This window comes from Carcharhinus amblyrhynchos, chromosome 14, assembly GCF_965287045.1.
Source record: "Carcharhinus amblyrhynchos chromosome 14, sCarAmb.v2.hapA, whole genome shotgun sequence".
Classification (NCBI taxonomy): Eukaryota; Metazoa; Chordata; class Chondrichthyes; order Carcharhiniformes; family Carcharhinidae; genus Carcharhinus; species Carcharhinus amblyrhynchos.
The window spans coordinates 202,607-220,609 of NC_137337.1; the positions used below are offsets into that span (position 1 = coordinate 202,607).

Genomic DNA, 18,003 nt, shown 5'->3' on the forward strand with positions numbered 1-18,003 from the left:
GAATGCCTTAGGATTCTCCTTAATCCTATCAGCCAAAGTCATCTCATGTCCTCTTTTAGCCCTTCTTAACTCCCTCTTCAACTCCCTCCTAGCCAATCTAAAGCTTTCTAATGCACTACCTGAGCCCTCAAGCCTCATCCGAACATAAGCCTCCTTTTTCTTCCTAACCAACGAATCAACTTTTTTAGTACACCACGGTTCCCTAGCCCTACCAAATCCTCCTTGCCTGACAGGGACATACCTATCACAGACCCGCAGTAGCTGCTCCTTGAAAAAATTCCACATTTCGGACGTTCCCAGTCCAACCTATGCTTCCTAATTCTCTCCTAATAGCCTCATAATTACCCTTCCCCCAGCTAAAACTACTGACCCGAGGTTCATGCCTATCCCTTTCCATCACTAAGGTGAACGTAACCGAATTGTGGTCACTATCACCGAAATGCACACCAACTTCCAAATCTAGCACCTGGTCTGGCTCATTACCCAGCACCAAATCCAATATAGCCTCACCTCTAGTTGGCCTATCTACATACTGAGTCAAAAAACCTTCCTGCACACTTTGAACAAAAACTGACCCCTCTAACGAGCTAGAGCTATAGCAATTCCAATCAATATTAGTAAAGTTAAAGTCCCCCATGACAATTACCCTATTACTTTCACTCCTAACCAGGATCGTCTCCGCAATCCTTTCCTCAACCTCTCTAGAACTTTTTGGAGGTCTATAAAAGACTCTCAGCAGGGTGACCTCTCATCTCCTATTTCTAATCTCCGCCCATACTACCTCAACAGACAAGTCCTCATCAAACTTTGTTTGAACAGAGGGGAGTACGGTAGGATGAGAGAGGAATTGGTGAATGTGGACTGGGGGAGCGCGTTGGAAGGTAGGTCTGCTGAGGAGCAGTGGAGGATTTTTAAGGAGATCTTTCTTGGTGCTCAGCAGAAATTTATTCCGATGGTCAAAAAGGACAGTAGGAGGAGAGGTAATAAGCCGTGGATAACGAAGGAGGTGAAGGAAAGTGTTAAATTAAAAGCGGAGGCGTTTAGAGTAGCTAAGAGTAGTGGGCGAGAAGAGGATTACAAAGAACAAAGAACAACCCAGCACGGGAAACAGGCCCTTCGGCCCAACAAGCCCGCGCCGCCGCATCACCCTACACCTATTCTACCCTGCGTATCTACAAATAGAACCCCTGACTTAGCCAGATTCAGGGGAGAATAGTGTCAATCTGGTAAAACCAATCAGCCTAAGAGCACATCTTTGGGGTGTGGGAGGAAACCGGAGCGCCCGGAGGAAACCCACGCAACCACAGGTAGAATGCACAAACTCCCACAGACACAGGCCCAAATCCATGTATCTGCACAGCTAGCAGTGCTAGTCACCGAGCTGTTGCGGCGCCCGTCTACCGGTCCAGGATCAAGCACACACACCGACACGAAGTACTAGGCCACTCCCGGAACCTCCAGGAGCAGCCCACGCACAACCCACCGTGTGCATGCCCCTCGTTTGACAACGAGGTGGACCTCCACCTGCGGAGTGAAAAGACAAAACCGTTAATCACAAGCCTGCCTTTCCGGTGTCTCCCGAGGTTCTAACCCTTATTCAATAACCCCTACCATAACCCTCCATCCTCGTTTCACTCATGTGCCTATCTAACTGAACCTTAAACGAGTCCAACGTTCCCGCCTCCACCACCCCACTCGGTAGCGCGTTCCATACCCCCACTACTCTCTGCGTAAAGAACCTTCCTCTCATATCCAAATTATACCTCTCCCCCCTCACCCTTAAATCATGTCCTCTTGTATTCGTAACCAATCTAGGGAGCAGTCTCTCACTATTGACCCTGTCTATTCCCTTCAGTATCTTATATACCTCTATCATGTCACCCCTCAATCTCCGTCTTTCCAAAGAGAACAGTCCCAGTTTCTCCAACCTTTCCTCGTAACCCAACCCCTCCATGCCAGGCAACATCCTGGTAAACTTCCTCTGCACCCTTTCCAGAGCCTCCACGTCCTTCCGGTAGTAAGGTGACCAGAACTGGACGCAGTACTCCAAATGCGGTCTAACCAACGTTCTATACAACTGAAGCATTAGACGGCAGCTTTTAAACTCTATACCTCTTCCTATAAAGGCTAGCATTCCATAAGCCTTCCTGACAACATTCTCCACTTGTGTCACAACCTTCATGGATTTGTGAACCTGCACTCCCAGGTCCCTCTGTGTTTCTATACTCCTAATTTGTCTACCTTTAATCACATAGCTCCTCTCTACATTATTCCTTCCAAAATGCATCACCTCGCATTTGTCAGGATTAAATTCCATCTGCCACCTATCTGCCCAATGCACCAACCTATCTATATCCTGTTGTATCACCTGACAATCCACTTCAGTACCCGCCAACCCTGCCATCTTGGTGTCATCAGCAAACTTGCTGATCACACCACCTACGCTCTCTTCCAAGTCATTTATGTAGACTACAAAGAGGAGAGGTCCCAGTACCGAGCCCTGCGGCACACCACTGGTCACTGGCCTCCAGCTGGACAAAGTCCCCTCCACAACTACCCTCTGTCTCCTATTGCCCAGCCAGTTCTCAATCCACCTAGCTACCTGACCCCGTATCCCATGCGCCTTAACCTTTTCTACCAGCCTACCATGAGGGACTTTGTCAAACGCCTTACTGAAATCCATATAGATGACGTCAACGGCTTGCCCATCGTCAACCGTTTTTGTCACCTCCTCAAAGAATTCCACCAGATTCGTAAGGCAAAACCTCCCTCTAACAAAGCCATGTTGCGTATCCCCAATCAGACCGCAATGCTCCAAATGCTCATACATCCTACCCCTAAGTACTTTTTCCATTAATTTCCCTACCACCGATGTCAAACTCACCGGCCTGTAATTCCCAGGGTTATCCCTACTACCTTTTTTGAACAGCGGTACCACATTTGCCACCCTCCAGTCTTCTGGGACCTCACCTGTGTCCAAAGGAGAGACAAAGATTTGCGCCAGAGGCCCAGCAATTTCATCTTTCACCTCCCTAAGCAGCCTGGGATAAATACCATCAGGCCCCGGAGCTTTATCCGTCCTTACGCTACCTAAAAGCCCTAGCACTTCCTCCCTCGTAATAGATATTTCCTGCAGCTGATCCTCAGCTCCCTGTAACAGACCGCACGATTCCGAACCCCTCTCCTTCGTGAATACCGACGCAAAGTATTCATTCAGGAGCTCCCCCATTCCCTCCGACTCAATACATAACTCCCCGCTTTTGTCCCTAAGAGGACCAATTTTCCCTCTAACTACTCTCTTGCTCCTAATATAGGAATAAAATGCCTTTGGATTCTCCTTAATATTGGGAGAGGTTTAAATGTCAACAAAGATTGACAAAGAAATTGATAAAGAAGGGTAGGAGAAACTATGAAGCTGGGCTAGCGCTTAATATAAAAAAGGATAGCAAGAGTTTTTATAAGTATATAAAAAGGAAGAGGCTGGCCAGGGTGAACGTTGGACCCTTAGAGGATGAGAAGGGGGACTTAGTGATAGGGGATGGGGAAATGGCTGAGGTCTTGAATAGCTTTTCTGTTTCGGTCTTCACGGAGGAGGACGTGAATAATTTGCCGGGTGTTAGAGATGGAAAGGTGGTAGGACTGGAGGGTCTCAATGACATTACTGTTACTAGAGAGGCGGTGCTCGACAGACTGGAGGGTCTGATTGTGGACAAGTCGCCAGGACCGGATGGAATGCATCCGAGGATTCTGAAAGAAATGGCGGAGGTGATAGTGGATGCCTTGGTGGTTATTTTCCAGACGTCGCTGGATTCCGGGGAAGTGCTGGAAGATTGGAAAACGGCTAATGTTACGCCGTTGTTTAAGAAGGGTGCCAGGCAAAAAGCGGGGAATTATAGGCCAGTTAGTTTGACGTCTGTGGTAGGTAAAATGTTAGAATCCGTCATCAAGGAGGAAATAGTGAGGCATCTTGAGGGGAATTGCTTGATAGAGCAGACGCAGCACGGTTTCGTTAAGGGGAAGTTGTGCCTGACAAATTTACTGGAGTTCTATGAGGATGTGTCCAGGGTGGTGGATAGAGGAGAGCCGGTGGATGTAGTCTTTCTTGATTTTCAGAAGGCATTTGACAAGGTACCTCACAAGAGGTTATTGCAGAAGGTCAGGGGACATGGAGTTGGGGGTAGGGTGTTAGCGTGGATAGAGGACTGGTTGTCAAATAGGAGGCAGAGAGTGGGGGTCAATGGGTGCTATTCGGATTGGCGTTTGGTGACTAGTGGAGTGCCTCTGGGATCGGTGCTGGGGCCTCAGCTATTGACCATTTATATAGATGATCTGGAGGAGGGAACCGAGTGTATGGTGTCGAAATTTGCTGATGACACCAAGATTGGTGGAACGGCAAATTGTGCGGAGGGTGTGGAGAGTCTGCAGAAGGATCTAGATAGGCTGGGCGAATGGGCCAGGAACTGGCAAATGGAATTTAATGTTGGCAAGTGCGAGGTGGTCCACTTTGGTAGGAATAATGGTAGGAAGGATTATTACTTACGTGGAGAAAAACTGCAGCAGGTGACGGTGCAGAGGGACCTCGGGGTCCTTGTGCATGAGTCGCAAAAACCCAGCTTGCAGGTGCAGCAGGTGGTCAGGAAGGCGAATGGGATGCTGGCCTTCATAGCGAGGGGGATTGAACATAAAAGTAGGGAGGTCTTGCTGCGGCTGTATAGGGCATTGGTGAGGCCGCAGCTGGAGTAGTGTGTGCAGTTTTGGTCGCCGTACTTACGCAAGGATATTTTGGCCTTGGAGGGAGTGCAGAGAAGGTTTACTAGGCTGATGCCAGAGTTGAGGGGGTTGAGCTATGAGGAGAGGCTGAATAAACTAGGCTTGTACTCGTTAGAGTTTAGAAGAATGAGGGGAGATCTCATTGAGACATATAAGATGATGAATGGGATGGATAGGATAGAGGTGGAGAGACTCTTCCCGCTCAGAAAGGACAGTAGGACTAGGGGGCACAGCCTCAAGATAAAGCGGGGGGGGGGCGGTTTAGAACGGAGTTGAGGAGGAACTTCTTCACTCAAAGGGTGGTGAATCTCTGGAATTCTCTGCCCATTGAAGTGGTGGAGGCTACCTCGCTAAATAATTTTAAGACGCGGATTGATGGGTTTTTGATAAGAGAGGGGATTAAGGGTTATGGGGAGAGGGCGGGAATGTGGAACTGAGCCACGACAGATCAGCCATGATCTTATTGAATGGCGGGGCAGGCTCGAAGAGCCAGATGGCCTACTCCTGCTCCTATTTCTTATGTTCTTATGTCCCTTTAACCAAGTCTCCATCACCGCAACCACATCCAAATTCCGTGTAAGCATTAGGGCCCTAAGTTTGTCTGTCTTACCCGTTACGCTCCTTGCATTGAAGCAGATGCACTCCAGACCTCCAGGCCCACTCAGGTCATCCTCCTCCAGATGCTCTTCTTCTTAGCTAGCCTTGTCCTGGCCCCCAACTCGACCCCAGCCTCAGTGCTTACTGACCTACTGTTTTGACCCTCACCCCGCTGCCACACTAGTTTAAACCCTGCCGAAACACTCCAGCAAAACTCCCAGCCAGGGTATTTGTGCCCTTCCAGTTAAGGTGTAACCCATTAAAAGGAAAGTAATAGGGGATTTAAATAACTCCAATACTAACTGGGATTGTTTTTGTGTGAAAGGAATGGAGAGATAATAATTCTTGTGTACATTCAGGAGAATTCATCAATTTCAGGAAGCATAGTGGAGGACATGCCCATCTACATCAACGGGTATGAGATGGCAACGATTGAGAGCTTCAGATTTCTAGGTGTCCAAAACACCAACACCTACGCAATAGAAAGCCCAGCAACACCTCTACTTTTCCAGGAGGCTAAGGAAATTCGCTACGACTCTCACCTCTTTTTAAAGATAGAGTCGTAGAGGTTTACAGCATGGAAACAGGCCCTTCAGCACAACCTGTCCATGCCGCTTTTTTTTTTAAACCCCTAAGCTAATCCCAATTGCCTGCATTCGGCCCATATCCCTCTATACCCATTTTACCCATGTGACTGTCAGAATGCTTTTTAAGAGACAAAATTGTACCCACCTCTACTACTACCTCTGGCGGCTTGGTCCAGACACTCATCACCCTCTGTGTGAAAAAATTGCCCCTTTGGACACTTTGGTATCTCTCCCCTCTCACCTTAAACCTATGCCCTCTAGTTTTAGACTCCCCTACCTTTGGGAAAAGATATTGACCATCAAGCTAATCTGTGCCCCTCATTATTTTAAAGACCTCTATAAGATGCGCTATAGAAAGCATCCTTTCTGGATATATTGCAGCTTGGTATAGTTCCTGCCATGACCAAGACCGCAAGAAACTAAGAATGTAGCCCAATCCATCAAGCAAACCTTCCTCCCCTCCATTGACCCTGTCTACACTTCCCACTGCCTCAGAAATGCAGCCAGCATAATTACAGACCCGGCACACCCTGGACATTCTCTCTTCCACCTCCTTCTGTCTGGAAAAAGATACAAATGTCTGAGGACAGGTACCAATCAGCTTCTTCCCTGCAGCCATCAGACTTTTGAATGGACCTACCTTGTATTAAATTGATCTTTCTCTTTACCCAGCTATGACTATAACACTACATTCTGCACTCTCTCTGTTCCTTCTCTTGTATGGTATGTTTTTTTGTTTTTATTCCAATTCAATCCAATCAAGTTGAGACAGCCCAGATCCAAGCTGACAAGACAGGGCTCTCACCTCCTGTCTTGGGCTTGATCTGTATGATCCAAGCTGATTGGAGTAGGTATAGCTCCTCCTCCAAGGCTTGATCTCATTTGCATCTTAGCCAAAACACCGAAATGCCGCTTTTAAAAATTGCTTCAAATGAAGCTGAAATATAACCTAATGACTTTAACCAAGCACAGCATGTCGAGACCACACTTGATCTTAGCCAAAATGCTTTGTATAGCGTGCAAGAAACAATATTTTTCACTGTAATTAATATATGTGACAATAATAAATCAAATCCAAAGAATTATTTTGCTACTATGTAGCAAATCCAACAAGAGAGGACACAATTCTAATTTTTGAAAATGAAGCTGGATAGTTAGAAGGCGTGCCAATGGGAGACCATTAGTTTAACATAAATATGGAAAAGGACAAAGATGGGACAGGAGTTCTATATTAGGGCAAGACCAATTTTACTAAGCTAAGTGATTTAGCAAAAGTGGACTGGAAATAGCAAGTTGAAGATAATTCAGTCCTAGAACAGTAGAAAACATTTCAAGGAGTTTAGAGTAAACATACCCCCAACAAAGAAAATGGGTGGATGGCCAAATTTAGAGCCCCCTGGATGTGAAGGAGCAAAGATAAGGCAGAAGAGGAAAGCTTATGTCAGACACCAAGAACTCAAAACAACAAAGCTGAGAGGGGTATAGAAAGTACAGGGGTAAAATTGAAAATGAAATTGGGAAAGAGGGCATGAAAGAATATTGGTGAGTGAAATCAGGAAGAGCCGAAAGAGTTTTTGTTAATTCATTTGAGAGTAAGTGCGTAACTAAGGAAAGCGTAGGGCCCATAAAAAAGCAAACAGGAAACCGACATGGAGATGCACAAGATGTGGGTATCGTTTTCAGTTAATACTTTGTGGCTCTTACATTTTATGCCCCTGCTCTTCTCTATTCAATTTCTGTGTTTTTCTGTTCCTAGATGTTAATTGGATTAGCAGGATATCTGACTGGATATGATGGTACCTTCCCCTTTAAAAAACCCGGAGACAAGTATGAACAGCACCACTACTATGGCATGAGAGCGGTGAGAAGCATTGGCTGGAGAAGTGGGAGAAATATTGACTTATCAAATAACATGGTTTCAAAAAAATCGAGAAAGGTTCTCATGGTACAAAAGACGGCCAGGATACACCAGTCAAGATAGTAATATCTTTGTGTGAGAGAGAGGAAATGACACATGTCAGACAGTGGTCCTTAGGTTGGACCTAGTGAGGAACTCCTTTGTTGCTTTAATTGTTAACTGTGATGCTAATGTTGGGAATAGCATTAGACAGGACATCAGAGGTGCATGAGTTGGGGTGGCACAATAGAACACAGAACATTACAGCGCAGAACAGGCCCTTCGGCCCACGATGTTGCGCCGACCAATTAAGAGAAAAGCAATGACCCTCTAACCTAAACCAATCCCTTTCCATCCATAAACCTATCCACGGACCTCTTAAACACCCCCAAACTAGGCGCATCTACAACTGCAGCAGGCAGGGCATTCCATTCCCCCACCACCCTCTGGGTAAAGAACCTACCTCTGACATCCGTCCTATAACTACCACCCCTTAATTTAAAGCTATGTCCCCTCGCGCTAACTTTCTCCATCCGAGGAAAAAAGCTATCACTGTCCACCCTATCTAAACCTCTAATAATCTTGTATGTTTCAATAAGGGTGTGTTGTCTGCCTGGTGCTCGGGTACGGGATGTCGCAGCTGGGCTGCAGAGGAACCTGGAGTGGGAGGGTGAGAATCCAGTCGTTGTGGTACATGTGGGTGCCGGCAACGTAAGCAAAATGCAGACTGAGGATCTGGGGAGGGAGTATGAAAAGCTGGGAATGGAATTAAAAAGTAGAACCGACAAGGTGGTCATCTCTGGCCTACTGCCTGAACCGTGTGCAGATGGGCGTAGGGTTGACAGGATTAAGGAAGTGAATGGCTGGCTCAGGGATTGGTGTGGGAGGAATGGGTTTGAATTTATGGGGCATTGGCACCAGTATTGGGGTAGGTGGGACCTGTTCGGGAGGGATGGGGTTGGTCTGAACCGTGCTGGGACCAGAGTGCTGGCGAATCGAGTAAAGAGGACTGTAGACAGGGCTTTAAACTAATTAGTGGGGGGGAGGGTGTGAGGGTAGGTGACCTTACGAGGTCTAAAGTTAAGGAGAGTGTACATGTAAGGGAAGAGGCCGAGGATGTCCCAATAATAGAGGGAGTAGGGGGCGTGAGTATAGTTGGTGGCGTTGCGGCAAATAGGGTCCAGGTGAAGGCTGGGATGAAAGCACTTTATCTGAATGCACGAAGCATTCGGAATAAAGTGGATGAGCTGATGGCGCAGATCGACACAAATGGATACGATCTGGTGGCCATTACAGAGACGTGGCTGCAGGGTGACAGGGACTGGGAGCTGAATGTACAGGGCTATCAAGTGTTTAGGAAGGATAGACATGAGGGAAAAGGGGGGGCGTAGCTCTGCTGATTAAGGATAGCATCACAGTGGTAGCAAGGGATGATATTGGAGCCAAGGAGCAGAGGGTGGAATCGTTGTGGGTGGAGATGAGGAACAGCAAAGGGAGGAAGACGCTGGTGGGTGTCGTCTATAGGCCCCCGAATAATGATCTGGAGATGGGGCGGGCTGTTAACGCGCAAATAAGTGCGGCGTGCAGGAATGGGACGGCCGTAGTTATGGGGGATTTCAATCTGCATATTGATTGGTCGACCCATGTTGGACGTGGGGGGCTCGAGGAAGAGTTCTTGGAATGCTGCCGGGATAGTTTCCTCGAACAGTGTGTGTTGGAGCCGACGAGGGAGCGAGCTATCTTGGATCTGGTGCTATGTAATGAGGCGGGTAGAATTAGGGACCTTGCGGTGAAGGATCCTCTTGGGGAGAGTGATCATTGTATGGTGGAGTTTCTGGTGCAGATGGAGGAGGAGAAAGTGGGTTCCCGGACATGCGTCCTTTGTTTGAATAGAGGGAAATACGGTAGGATGAGAGAAGAATTGGCGAATGTGGACTGGGAGAGCGCGTTGGAGGGAGGGTCTGTTAAGGAGCAGTGGAGGATCTTTAAGGAGATCTTTCTTTGTGCTCAACGGAAATTTATTCCGATGGTCAAAAAGGATAGTAGGAGGAGAGGTAATAAGCCGTGGATAACGAAGGAGGTGAAGGAAAGTGTTAAACTAAAAGCGGAGGAATTTAGAGTAGCTAAGAGTAGTGGGCGAGAAGAGGATTGGGAGAGGTTTAAATGTCAACAAAGATTGACAAAGAAGTTGATAAAGGAAGGGTAGGAGAAACTATGAAGCTGGGCTAGCGCTTAATATAAAAAAGGATAGCAAGAGTTTTTATAAATATATAAAAAGGAAGAGGCTGGCTAGGGTGAATGTTGGTCCTTTAGAGGATGAGAAAGGGGACCTAGTGGTAGGGGATGGGGATATGGCTAAGGTATTGAATAACTTTTTTGTTTCTGTCTTCACGGAGGAGGACGTGAATAATTTGCCGGGTGTTAGCGATGGAAAGGTGGTAGGACTGGAGGGTCTTAATGACATTACTGTTACTAGAAAGGCGGTGCTCGACAGACTGGAGGGTCTGATTGTGGACAAGTCCCCAGGACCGGATGGAATGCATCCGAGGGTTCTGAAAGAAATGGTGGAGGTGATAGTGGATGCCTTGGTGGTTATTTTCCAGACGTTGCTGGATTCCGGGGAAGTGCCGGATGATTGGAAAACGGCTAATGTTACGCCGTTGTTTAAGAAGGGTGCCAGGCAAAAGGCGGGGAATTATAGGCCGGTTAGTTTAATGTCTGTGGTAGGTAAAATGTTAGAATCCGTCATTAAGGAGGAAATTGCGAGGCATCTTGAAGGCAATTGCACGGACGCAGCACGGTTTCATTTAAAGGGAAGTCGTGTCTGACAAATTTACTGGAGTTCTATGAGGATGTGTCTAGGGCGGTGGATAGAGGAGAGCCGGTGGATGTGGTCTTTCTGGATTTTCAGAAGGCGTTTGACAAAGTACCTCACAAGAGGTTATTGCAGAAGGTCGAGGGACATGGAGTTGGGGGTAGGGTGTTAGCGTGGATAGAGGATTGGTTGTCAAATAGGAGGCAGAGAGTGGGGGTCAACGGGTGCTATTCGGATTGGCGGATGGTGACTAGTGGAGTGCCCCAGGGGCCGGTGCTGGGCCCTCAGCTATTGACCATTTATATAGATGATGGGAACCGAGTGTAGGGTGTCGAAATTTCCTGATGACACCAAGATTGGGGGAAACGGCAAATTGTGCGGAGGGTGTGGAGAGTCTGCAGAAGGATCTAGATAGGCTGGGCGAATGGGCCAGGAAATGGCAAATGGAATTTAATGTTGGCAAGTGTGAGGTGGTCCACTTTGGTAGGAAGAATGGTAGGAAGGACTATTACTTACGGGGCGAAAAACTGCAGCAGGCGACGGTGCAGAGGGACCTCGGGATCCTTGTGCATGAGTCGCAAAAACCCAGCTTGCAGGTGCAGCAGGTGGTCAGGAAGGCGAATGGGATGCTGGCCTTCATAGCAAGGGGGATTGAATATAAAAGTAGGGAGGTCTTGCTGCAGCTGTATAGGGCATTGGTGAGGCCACAGCTGGAGTACTGTGTGCAGTTTTGGGCGCCACACCTGCGCAAAGATATTTTGGCCTTGGAGGGAGTGCAGAGGAGGTTTACTATGCTGATACCGGAGTTGAGGGGGTTGAGCTATGAGGAGAGGCTGAATAAACTGGGCTTGTACTCGTTGGAGTTTAGAAGAATGAGGGGAGATCTCATTGAGACGTATAAGATGATGAATGGGATGGATAGGATAGAGGTGGAAAGACTCTTCCCGCTCAAAAAAGACTGTAGGACTAGGGGGCACAGCCTCAAGATAAAAGGGGGGCGGTTTAGAACGGAGTTGAGGAGGAACTTCTTCACTCAAAGGGTGGTGAATCTCTGGAATTCTCTGCCCGTTGAAGTGGTGGAGGCTGCCTCGCTAAATATTTTTAAGACGCCCGTTGATGGGTTTTTGATAAGAGAGGGGATTAAGGGTTATGGGGAGAGGGCGGGAAGGTGGAACTGAGCCACGACAGATCAGCCATGACCTTACTGAATGGCGGGGCAGGCTCGAAGGGCTAGATGGCCTACTCCTGCTCCTGTTTCTTATGTTCTTATAATGGGATTAGCGTGCCTGTAGTGGTAATTATTGTTGATGCAGACCCGATGAGTCAAAGGGCCTTTTCTGCTCTGTGTGAGTGCAAAGCTGACCTTTACATGCTCTCTGAAGAGTGTATATTATAGTTTATTGTGTTGAAAGGACATTCTCTTTAAATGTATGCATCAGTTGCTGTTAGTTCCACAGTTCAGTTGTTATTTCTGCTTCTTGCATCCTAAATTGTTTTTGTTTTGTCTTGTGCTCTCCCCCTCCAATATCTGCAGCTCTGTGCAATCCTTGGGTCCTGCCTAGTTCCTTTTGCATATCTCATCATATTGGAGCTGTCTGGTTCACTTACTGCTGCACTGCTTGCTGCTGTCCTTCTTATCTTTGGTGAGTGTCTGACTGAAATTTCTGCACAGTCCACAGCCACATGACTTTTCAAAGAATCTTGGTTGTACAGCGGTATGTGCTGTGACAAATGTATCTTTTATTTGATGTAATAAACCAATAACATAGATCTTGGGAGTGTCTTAGAATTTCACCTTTCAGGCTTTTTTTATCACTTGTCTGCATCTGAAACAGTGCTTGATGTGGCTATGTTACTCATCTGATCCTATCTTGTTATTTACCAATGTTAAATCAGGAGGGGAGTCAACAGAAGATGCAGTATCAGTTTTGCAAAGAAATTTTGACAGTCACAGTAAAATGAAGTACGTGCAAATCATTCTACCTGAAACTGTGGCATTAAAATCAGGACTTGAATTATTAAAGGGCTATCACTGCAAGTGTTCCTTAAAGTGCTGTCCTGGGCCCAACCATCTTCAGCTGCTTCCATCAATGACCTTTTTCCCATCATAAGGTGAAAAGTGGAGATGTCTGTAGATGGCTGCGTAACGGTCAGCACCATTCGTGACTCCTCAGATACTGAAGTAGCTTATAGTTCATAGCGACATGGTAACACAGTGGTTAGCACTGCTGCCTCACAGTGCCAGGAACCCAGGTTCAGTTCCGGCCTTGGGCCACTGTCTATGTGGAGTTTGCACGCTCTCCCTGTGTTTGTATGGGTTTCCTCCGGGTTCTCCGGTTCCCTTCTACAGTCCAAGATGTGTAAATTAAGAAGTCTCACAACAATAGGTTAAAGTCCAACAGGTTTATTTGGTAGCAGGAGCTTTCGGAGTGCTGCTCCTTCATCAGGTGAGTTTTGAGTTGGTTCAGACTTGATGAACCAAATGGTCTACACTGTTGTGATTGTGTCCAAATGCAGCAACACCTGGACAACATTCAATTAATATTCATGCCACACAATGCCAGGCAATGACCATTCCTAACAAGAAAAGATCTAACCATTGCCCCTTGATATTCAATGCCATTTCCATCACTTAATCCCTCACTATTGACACCCTGGGGTTATCATTCACCATAAACTGAAATAGACTAGCTATACAAATACTGTGGCTACTAGAATAGGTCACAAGTTAGAAATTCTCCTGATCCTCTTCCACCCCTTCCCCACCCCAAAAAGAATGCCCACCATCTATAAGGCACAAGCCAGGAATGTGATGGAATACTTTCCACTTGCCTGGAAGAGTGCAACTCAAACAACACTCAAGAAGCTTGACAGCATCCAGTCTCCTTGATTGCTACCCTTCAACAAACATTCAATTCCTCCAACACTGATGAAAATGGCAGCTGTATATACCATTTACAAGATGTGTTGCAGGAACTCATCAAGACTCATTAGCCGACACCTTCCAAACCCATGACCACTACCATCGAGAAGGGCATGAGCAGCAGATACCTGGGAAGTTCTGCTCCAAGTCACTCACCAGTATGAAATATTTCACCATTCTTTCACTGTCACTGGGTCAAAATCCTGAAATTCCCTCCCTAACAGCACTGTGGGTGCACCTGCACCTCTGAGATTGCAGCAGTTCACTACCAGTTTCTGAGAGGCAACTTGGGATAGACAAGAAAAATGCTGACCTAGTCAATGCCACCCACATCCTGTAAATGAAGTTTAAAAAGGGAAAGAAATGAACCTTAAAAAAAACAATGAAATCATTGCTTTCAGCACTTAATACTTTTTGGTACTTTAATATGTAAAATCTTTTTTTTTGAATAACTGTCAGTTACCCCTTCTGATAGCTTGACACTAAATTTAGTCTGATAATCCATAGTCAAAAAATGAGGATGGAGAGGTTGCTGCTCGAGTCCCATAACAGTGACGCAAAACTGATTTTGTGAAGTGCTTGATCCTGGATGGTGTCGAGCTGCTCCTTCTTTGTTGTTGTATTAAATAATAATCCTGACTTGAACCTTTATAAAAATGGTGAAGGGATTTTATGGAGTTGGTCATTGCAGTGTATCTAGTTTTTGCCCTGGTCCTATAGTCATGATATTCCTGCAGCTGTTCCAGTTCAGCTTGTTATTAGTGATAACTCCAAAGATTTGGCATGTCTTTCTTTTGGCAGCTACTGGATGTATTATTGTAACATGTTTTTCTGTTGACAGATACTGGATGCATTACTATTTCTCAGTATATCTTGTTGGATCCAATCCTGATGTTTTTTATTCTGGGAGCAGTGCTGAGCATGCTCAGATTTGATGCCATGAGGGACAGGTAAAAGGATGAGAATTTTAAAGTTGAGGATTTGCTTTACCGGGAAATGTTGCAGATCAACAAGCACAGGAGTGATCAGTGAATAGGACTTGCTCCAAGTTGGAATAGTTTAGAATTTATGGAGGGTTGAAGGTTGGAGACTTGCTAGGAGAGCATTGGTATAGTTTAGTATCAAGGTAACAAAGGCATGGATGGAGGTTTCAACAGGAAATTAGCTGAAAAAGGGATGGATTTGGTTGTTACGATGGCATGTTCAGACCCACGTCAGAAACTCCAAGGTTTTTGTTGAAGTTAGCCCAGAACCAAAGTTTTGCATTTGATTTTGGCATGGGGTAAGCATAAGGTGTTTCACTCCAGGTATGATTCAAGTGGCCCACTCAGAAGCATTTATCAAACAAAGTTTATTGAAGAACACAGTTAAAATATACACAAAGAATTAGCCTAAATGTATTCATTACGAAATATAACATCACACGGTATAACAGCTAACAGCTAGCTATCTCTGTTGTTCCAAGTTAAGCACCACCCCACAGCGATACATCCTTTTTCAGATTTGGCACAAAAACAAGTATGTTCACGCAATGTTAGATTTGCAGCTTTTTAATACTTGCTGAATGTTGGATCAATTCCCTGAAGCTCCCCAGTCTTGGAACTTTAAGAATGCCTCTAGAGAGAGAGAGAGACAGAAAGACACTGCCTTCTTCCATCAGCTCCTGGCAGCAACTGAAATGAAACTAAAAACTTGGAATGCTCTGTTTTTTCAAAAAAAAACCATCGCTAGGCATATCACCTGACGTGTCAAGCATCCTTAATCAAGCTCCACTCAGCAATCTCAAGCAATCTCGGGAAATTACCGACCGGTGAGTCTGACCTCAGTGGTTGGTAAGCTGATGGAAAGGCTTCTGAGGGACAAGATTTACGACCATTTGGAGAGGTTTGACATGATCAGGAATAGTCAGCATGGATTTGTCAAGGGCAGGTCGTGCCTTACGAGCCTAGTTGAGTTCTTCGATAATGTGACTGAACACATTGACGAAGGAAGTGCCGTGGACGTGGTGTACATGGACTTCAGCAAGGCGTTTGATAAGGTCCCCCATGCAAGACTTCTTGAGAAGGTGAGAGGGCATGGGATCCGAGGGCCTTTAGCCTTGTGGATCCAGAACTGGCTTGCCTGCAGAAGGCAGAGAGTGGTTGTGGATGGGTCTTTTTCTGAATGGAGGTCAGTCACCAGTGGAATGCCCCAAAGATCTGTTCTAGGACCCTTGCTGTTTGTCATTTTCATAAATGACCTGGATGAGGAGGTGGAAGGATGGGTAAGTAAGTTCGCTGATGACAAAAAGGTCGGTGGTGTTGTGGATGGTCTGGAAGGATGGCAAAAGTTGCAGCAGGACATAAATAGGATGCAGGACTGGGCGGAGAAGTGGCAGATGGACTTCAACGCGGATAAATGCGTAGTCGTCCATTTTGGCAGAACCAACGGGATGAATGAGTACACTATCAAGGGCAGGAGTCTTGGTAGTGTTGAGGAGCAGAAGGATCTTGGGGTCCGGGTCCACAGGACTCTTAAATCGGCCTCGCAGGTGGAAGAAGTGGTCAAGAAGGCGTATGGTGCACTGGCCTTCATAAATCGAGGGATTGAGTTTAGGAATCGGGAGGTAATGCTGCAACTTTATAAGACCCTTGTCAGGCCTCATTTGGAGTACTGTGCGCAGTTCTGGTCGCCTCACTATAGGAAAGACGTAGAAGCTATTGAAAGGGTACAGAGGAGATTTACAAGGATGTTGCCTGGACTGGGAGGCATGCCTTATGAAGTTAGGTTGAGGGAACTGGGTCTCTTTTCCCTGGAGAGACGTAGGTTGAGAGGCGACCTGATAGAGGTTTATAAGATGTTGAGAGGAATAGATAGGGTGGATTCTCAGAGGCTATTTCCCCGGGTTGAAATGGTCGCTACGAGAGGACACAGGTTTAAGGTGCGGGGAGGAAAGTACAGAAGTGATGTTAGGGGTAAGTTTTTCACTCAGAGGGTGGTGAGTGAATGGAATCGGCTGCCGTCAGTGGTGGTGGAGGCGAACGTAGTTACGTAGTTGAAAGTTAACCTTGGGGATAACTAGGACACAAAGATTGCAAATAGTCTGGTTTAACCAGAGATGATTTATATTATCTAGGAATATGATGCAGAAGCAGGCCATTTGACCCAACAAACCCATGGTGGTGTTTATGCCCCACTCAAGCCTTCTCTGAGCTTGAACGACCTGTTAGATGGATGTCAGGGGTAGGAAAATGTTGTCATCGGTTATAAATGATGTGGTAACTATACACTTAGAAAATCAAAGCAGAATTGGACAGAGTTAACATGGATTTATGAAAGGGAAATTATTTTTGACCCATTGGACTTTTTTGAGAATGTTACTTGTAGCATTGATAAAGGAGAACCAATAGATGTGGTGTATTTGTACTATCAGAGGATTTTGGTAAACATAGAACATTACATTACAGTGCAGAACAGGCCCTTCGGCCCACGATGTTGCGCCGACCAGTTTTTTTTTAAAAAACACTGACCCACTAATCTAAACCAATCCCTTTTCGTCCATAAACCTATCCACAGATCTCTTAAACGCCCCCAAACTAGGCGCATTTACAACCGCAGCAGGCAGGGCATTCCAATCCCTCACCACCCTCTGGGTAAAGAACCTACCCCTGACATCCGTCCTATAACTACCACCCCTTAATTTAAAGCCATGCCCCCTCGTGCTAGCATTCTCCATCCGAGGAAAAAGGCTATCACTATCCACCCTATCTAAACCTCTAATCATCTTATATGTTTCAATAAGATCCCCTCGTAGCCGCCTTCTTTCCAGCGAAAACAACCCCAAATCCCTCAGTCTCTCCTCATATGACCTCCCCTCCATACCAGGCAACATCCTGGTAAACCTCCTGTGCACCCTCTCCAAAGCCTCCACGTCCTTCCTGTAATGTGGGGACCAGAACTGCACACAGTACTCCAAGTGCGGCCGCACCAGAGTTGTGTACAGTTGCAACATGACGCTGCGACTCCTAAATTCAATCCCCCTACCAATAAACGCCAAGACACCGTATGCCTTCTTAACTACCTTATCTACTTGATTCCCAACTTTCAGGGATCTATGTACACATACACCTAGATCCCTCTGCTCCTCCACACTATTCAAAGTCCTCCCATTAGCCCTATACTGAACACACCTGTTACTCCTACCGAAATGAATTACCTCACACTTCTCTGCATTAAACTCCATCCGCCACCTCGCGGCCCAGCTCTGCAACCTGTCTAAGTCACCCTGCAAACTATGACACCCTTCCTCACAATCTACCACACCACCGACTTTGGTGTCACCAGCAAAGGTCCCACACAGGTGCTTAGTAAACAGTAGAGTCCATGGGCTTAGTAGGATACACTCGTATATATTGAGAACTGGTTAACAGACAAA

General features: G+C 46.3%; 1 protein-coding gene across 2 annotated transcripts in view; it reads left to right on the forward strand.

Moving 5' to 3' along the window:
- pomt2 (protein-O-mannosyltransferase 2) overlaps positions 1–18,003 on the forward strand; it is a 215,986-nt gene that overhangs the window by 25,870 nt on the left and 172,113 nt on the right. For both annotated transcript variants that reach the window (XR_013888529.1, XM_080202117.1), the window contains exons 3-5: positions 7,711–7,815; positions 12,201–12,309; positions 14,431–14,539. Coding sequence is in view for 1 of the 2 variants with exons in the window: in XM_080202117.1 (XP_080058243.1) it covers positions 7,711–7,815; positions 12,201–12,309; positions 14,431–14,539 (323 nt within the window). In the remaining variant the exon portion in view is untranslated. The remainder of the gene's footprint in view (positions 1–7,710; positions 7,816–12,200; positions 12,310–14,430; positions 14,540–18,003) is intronic.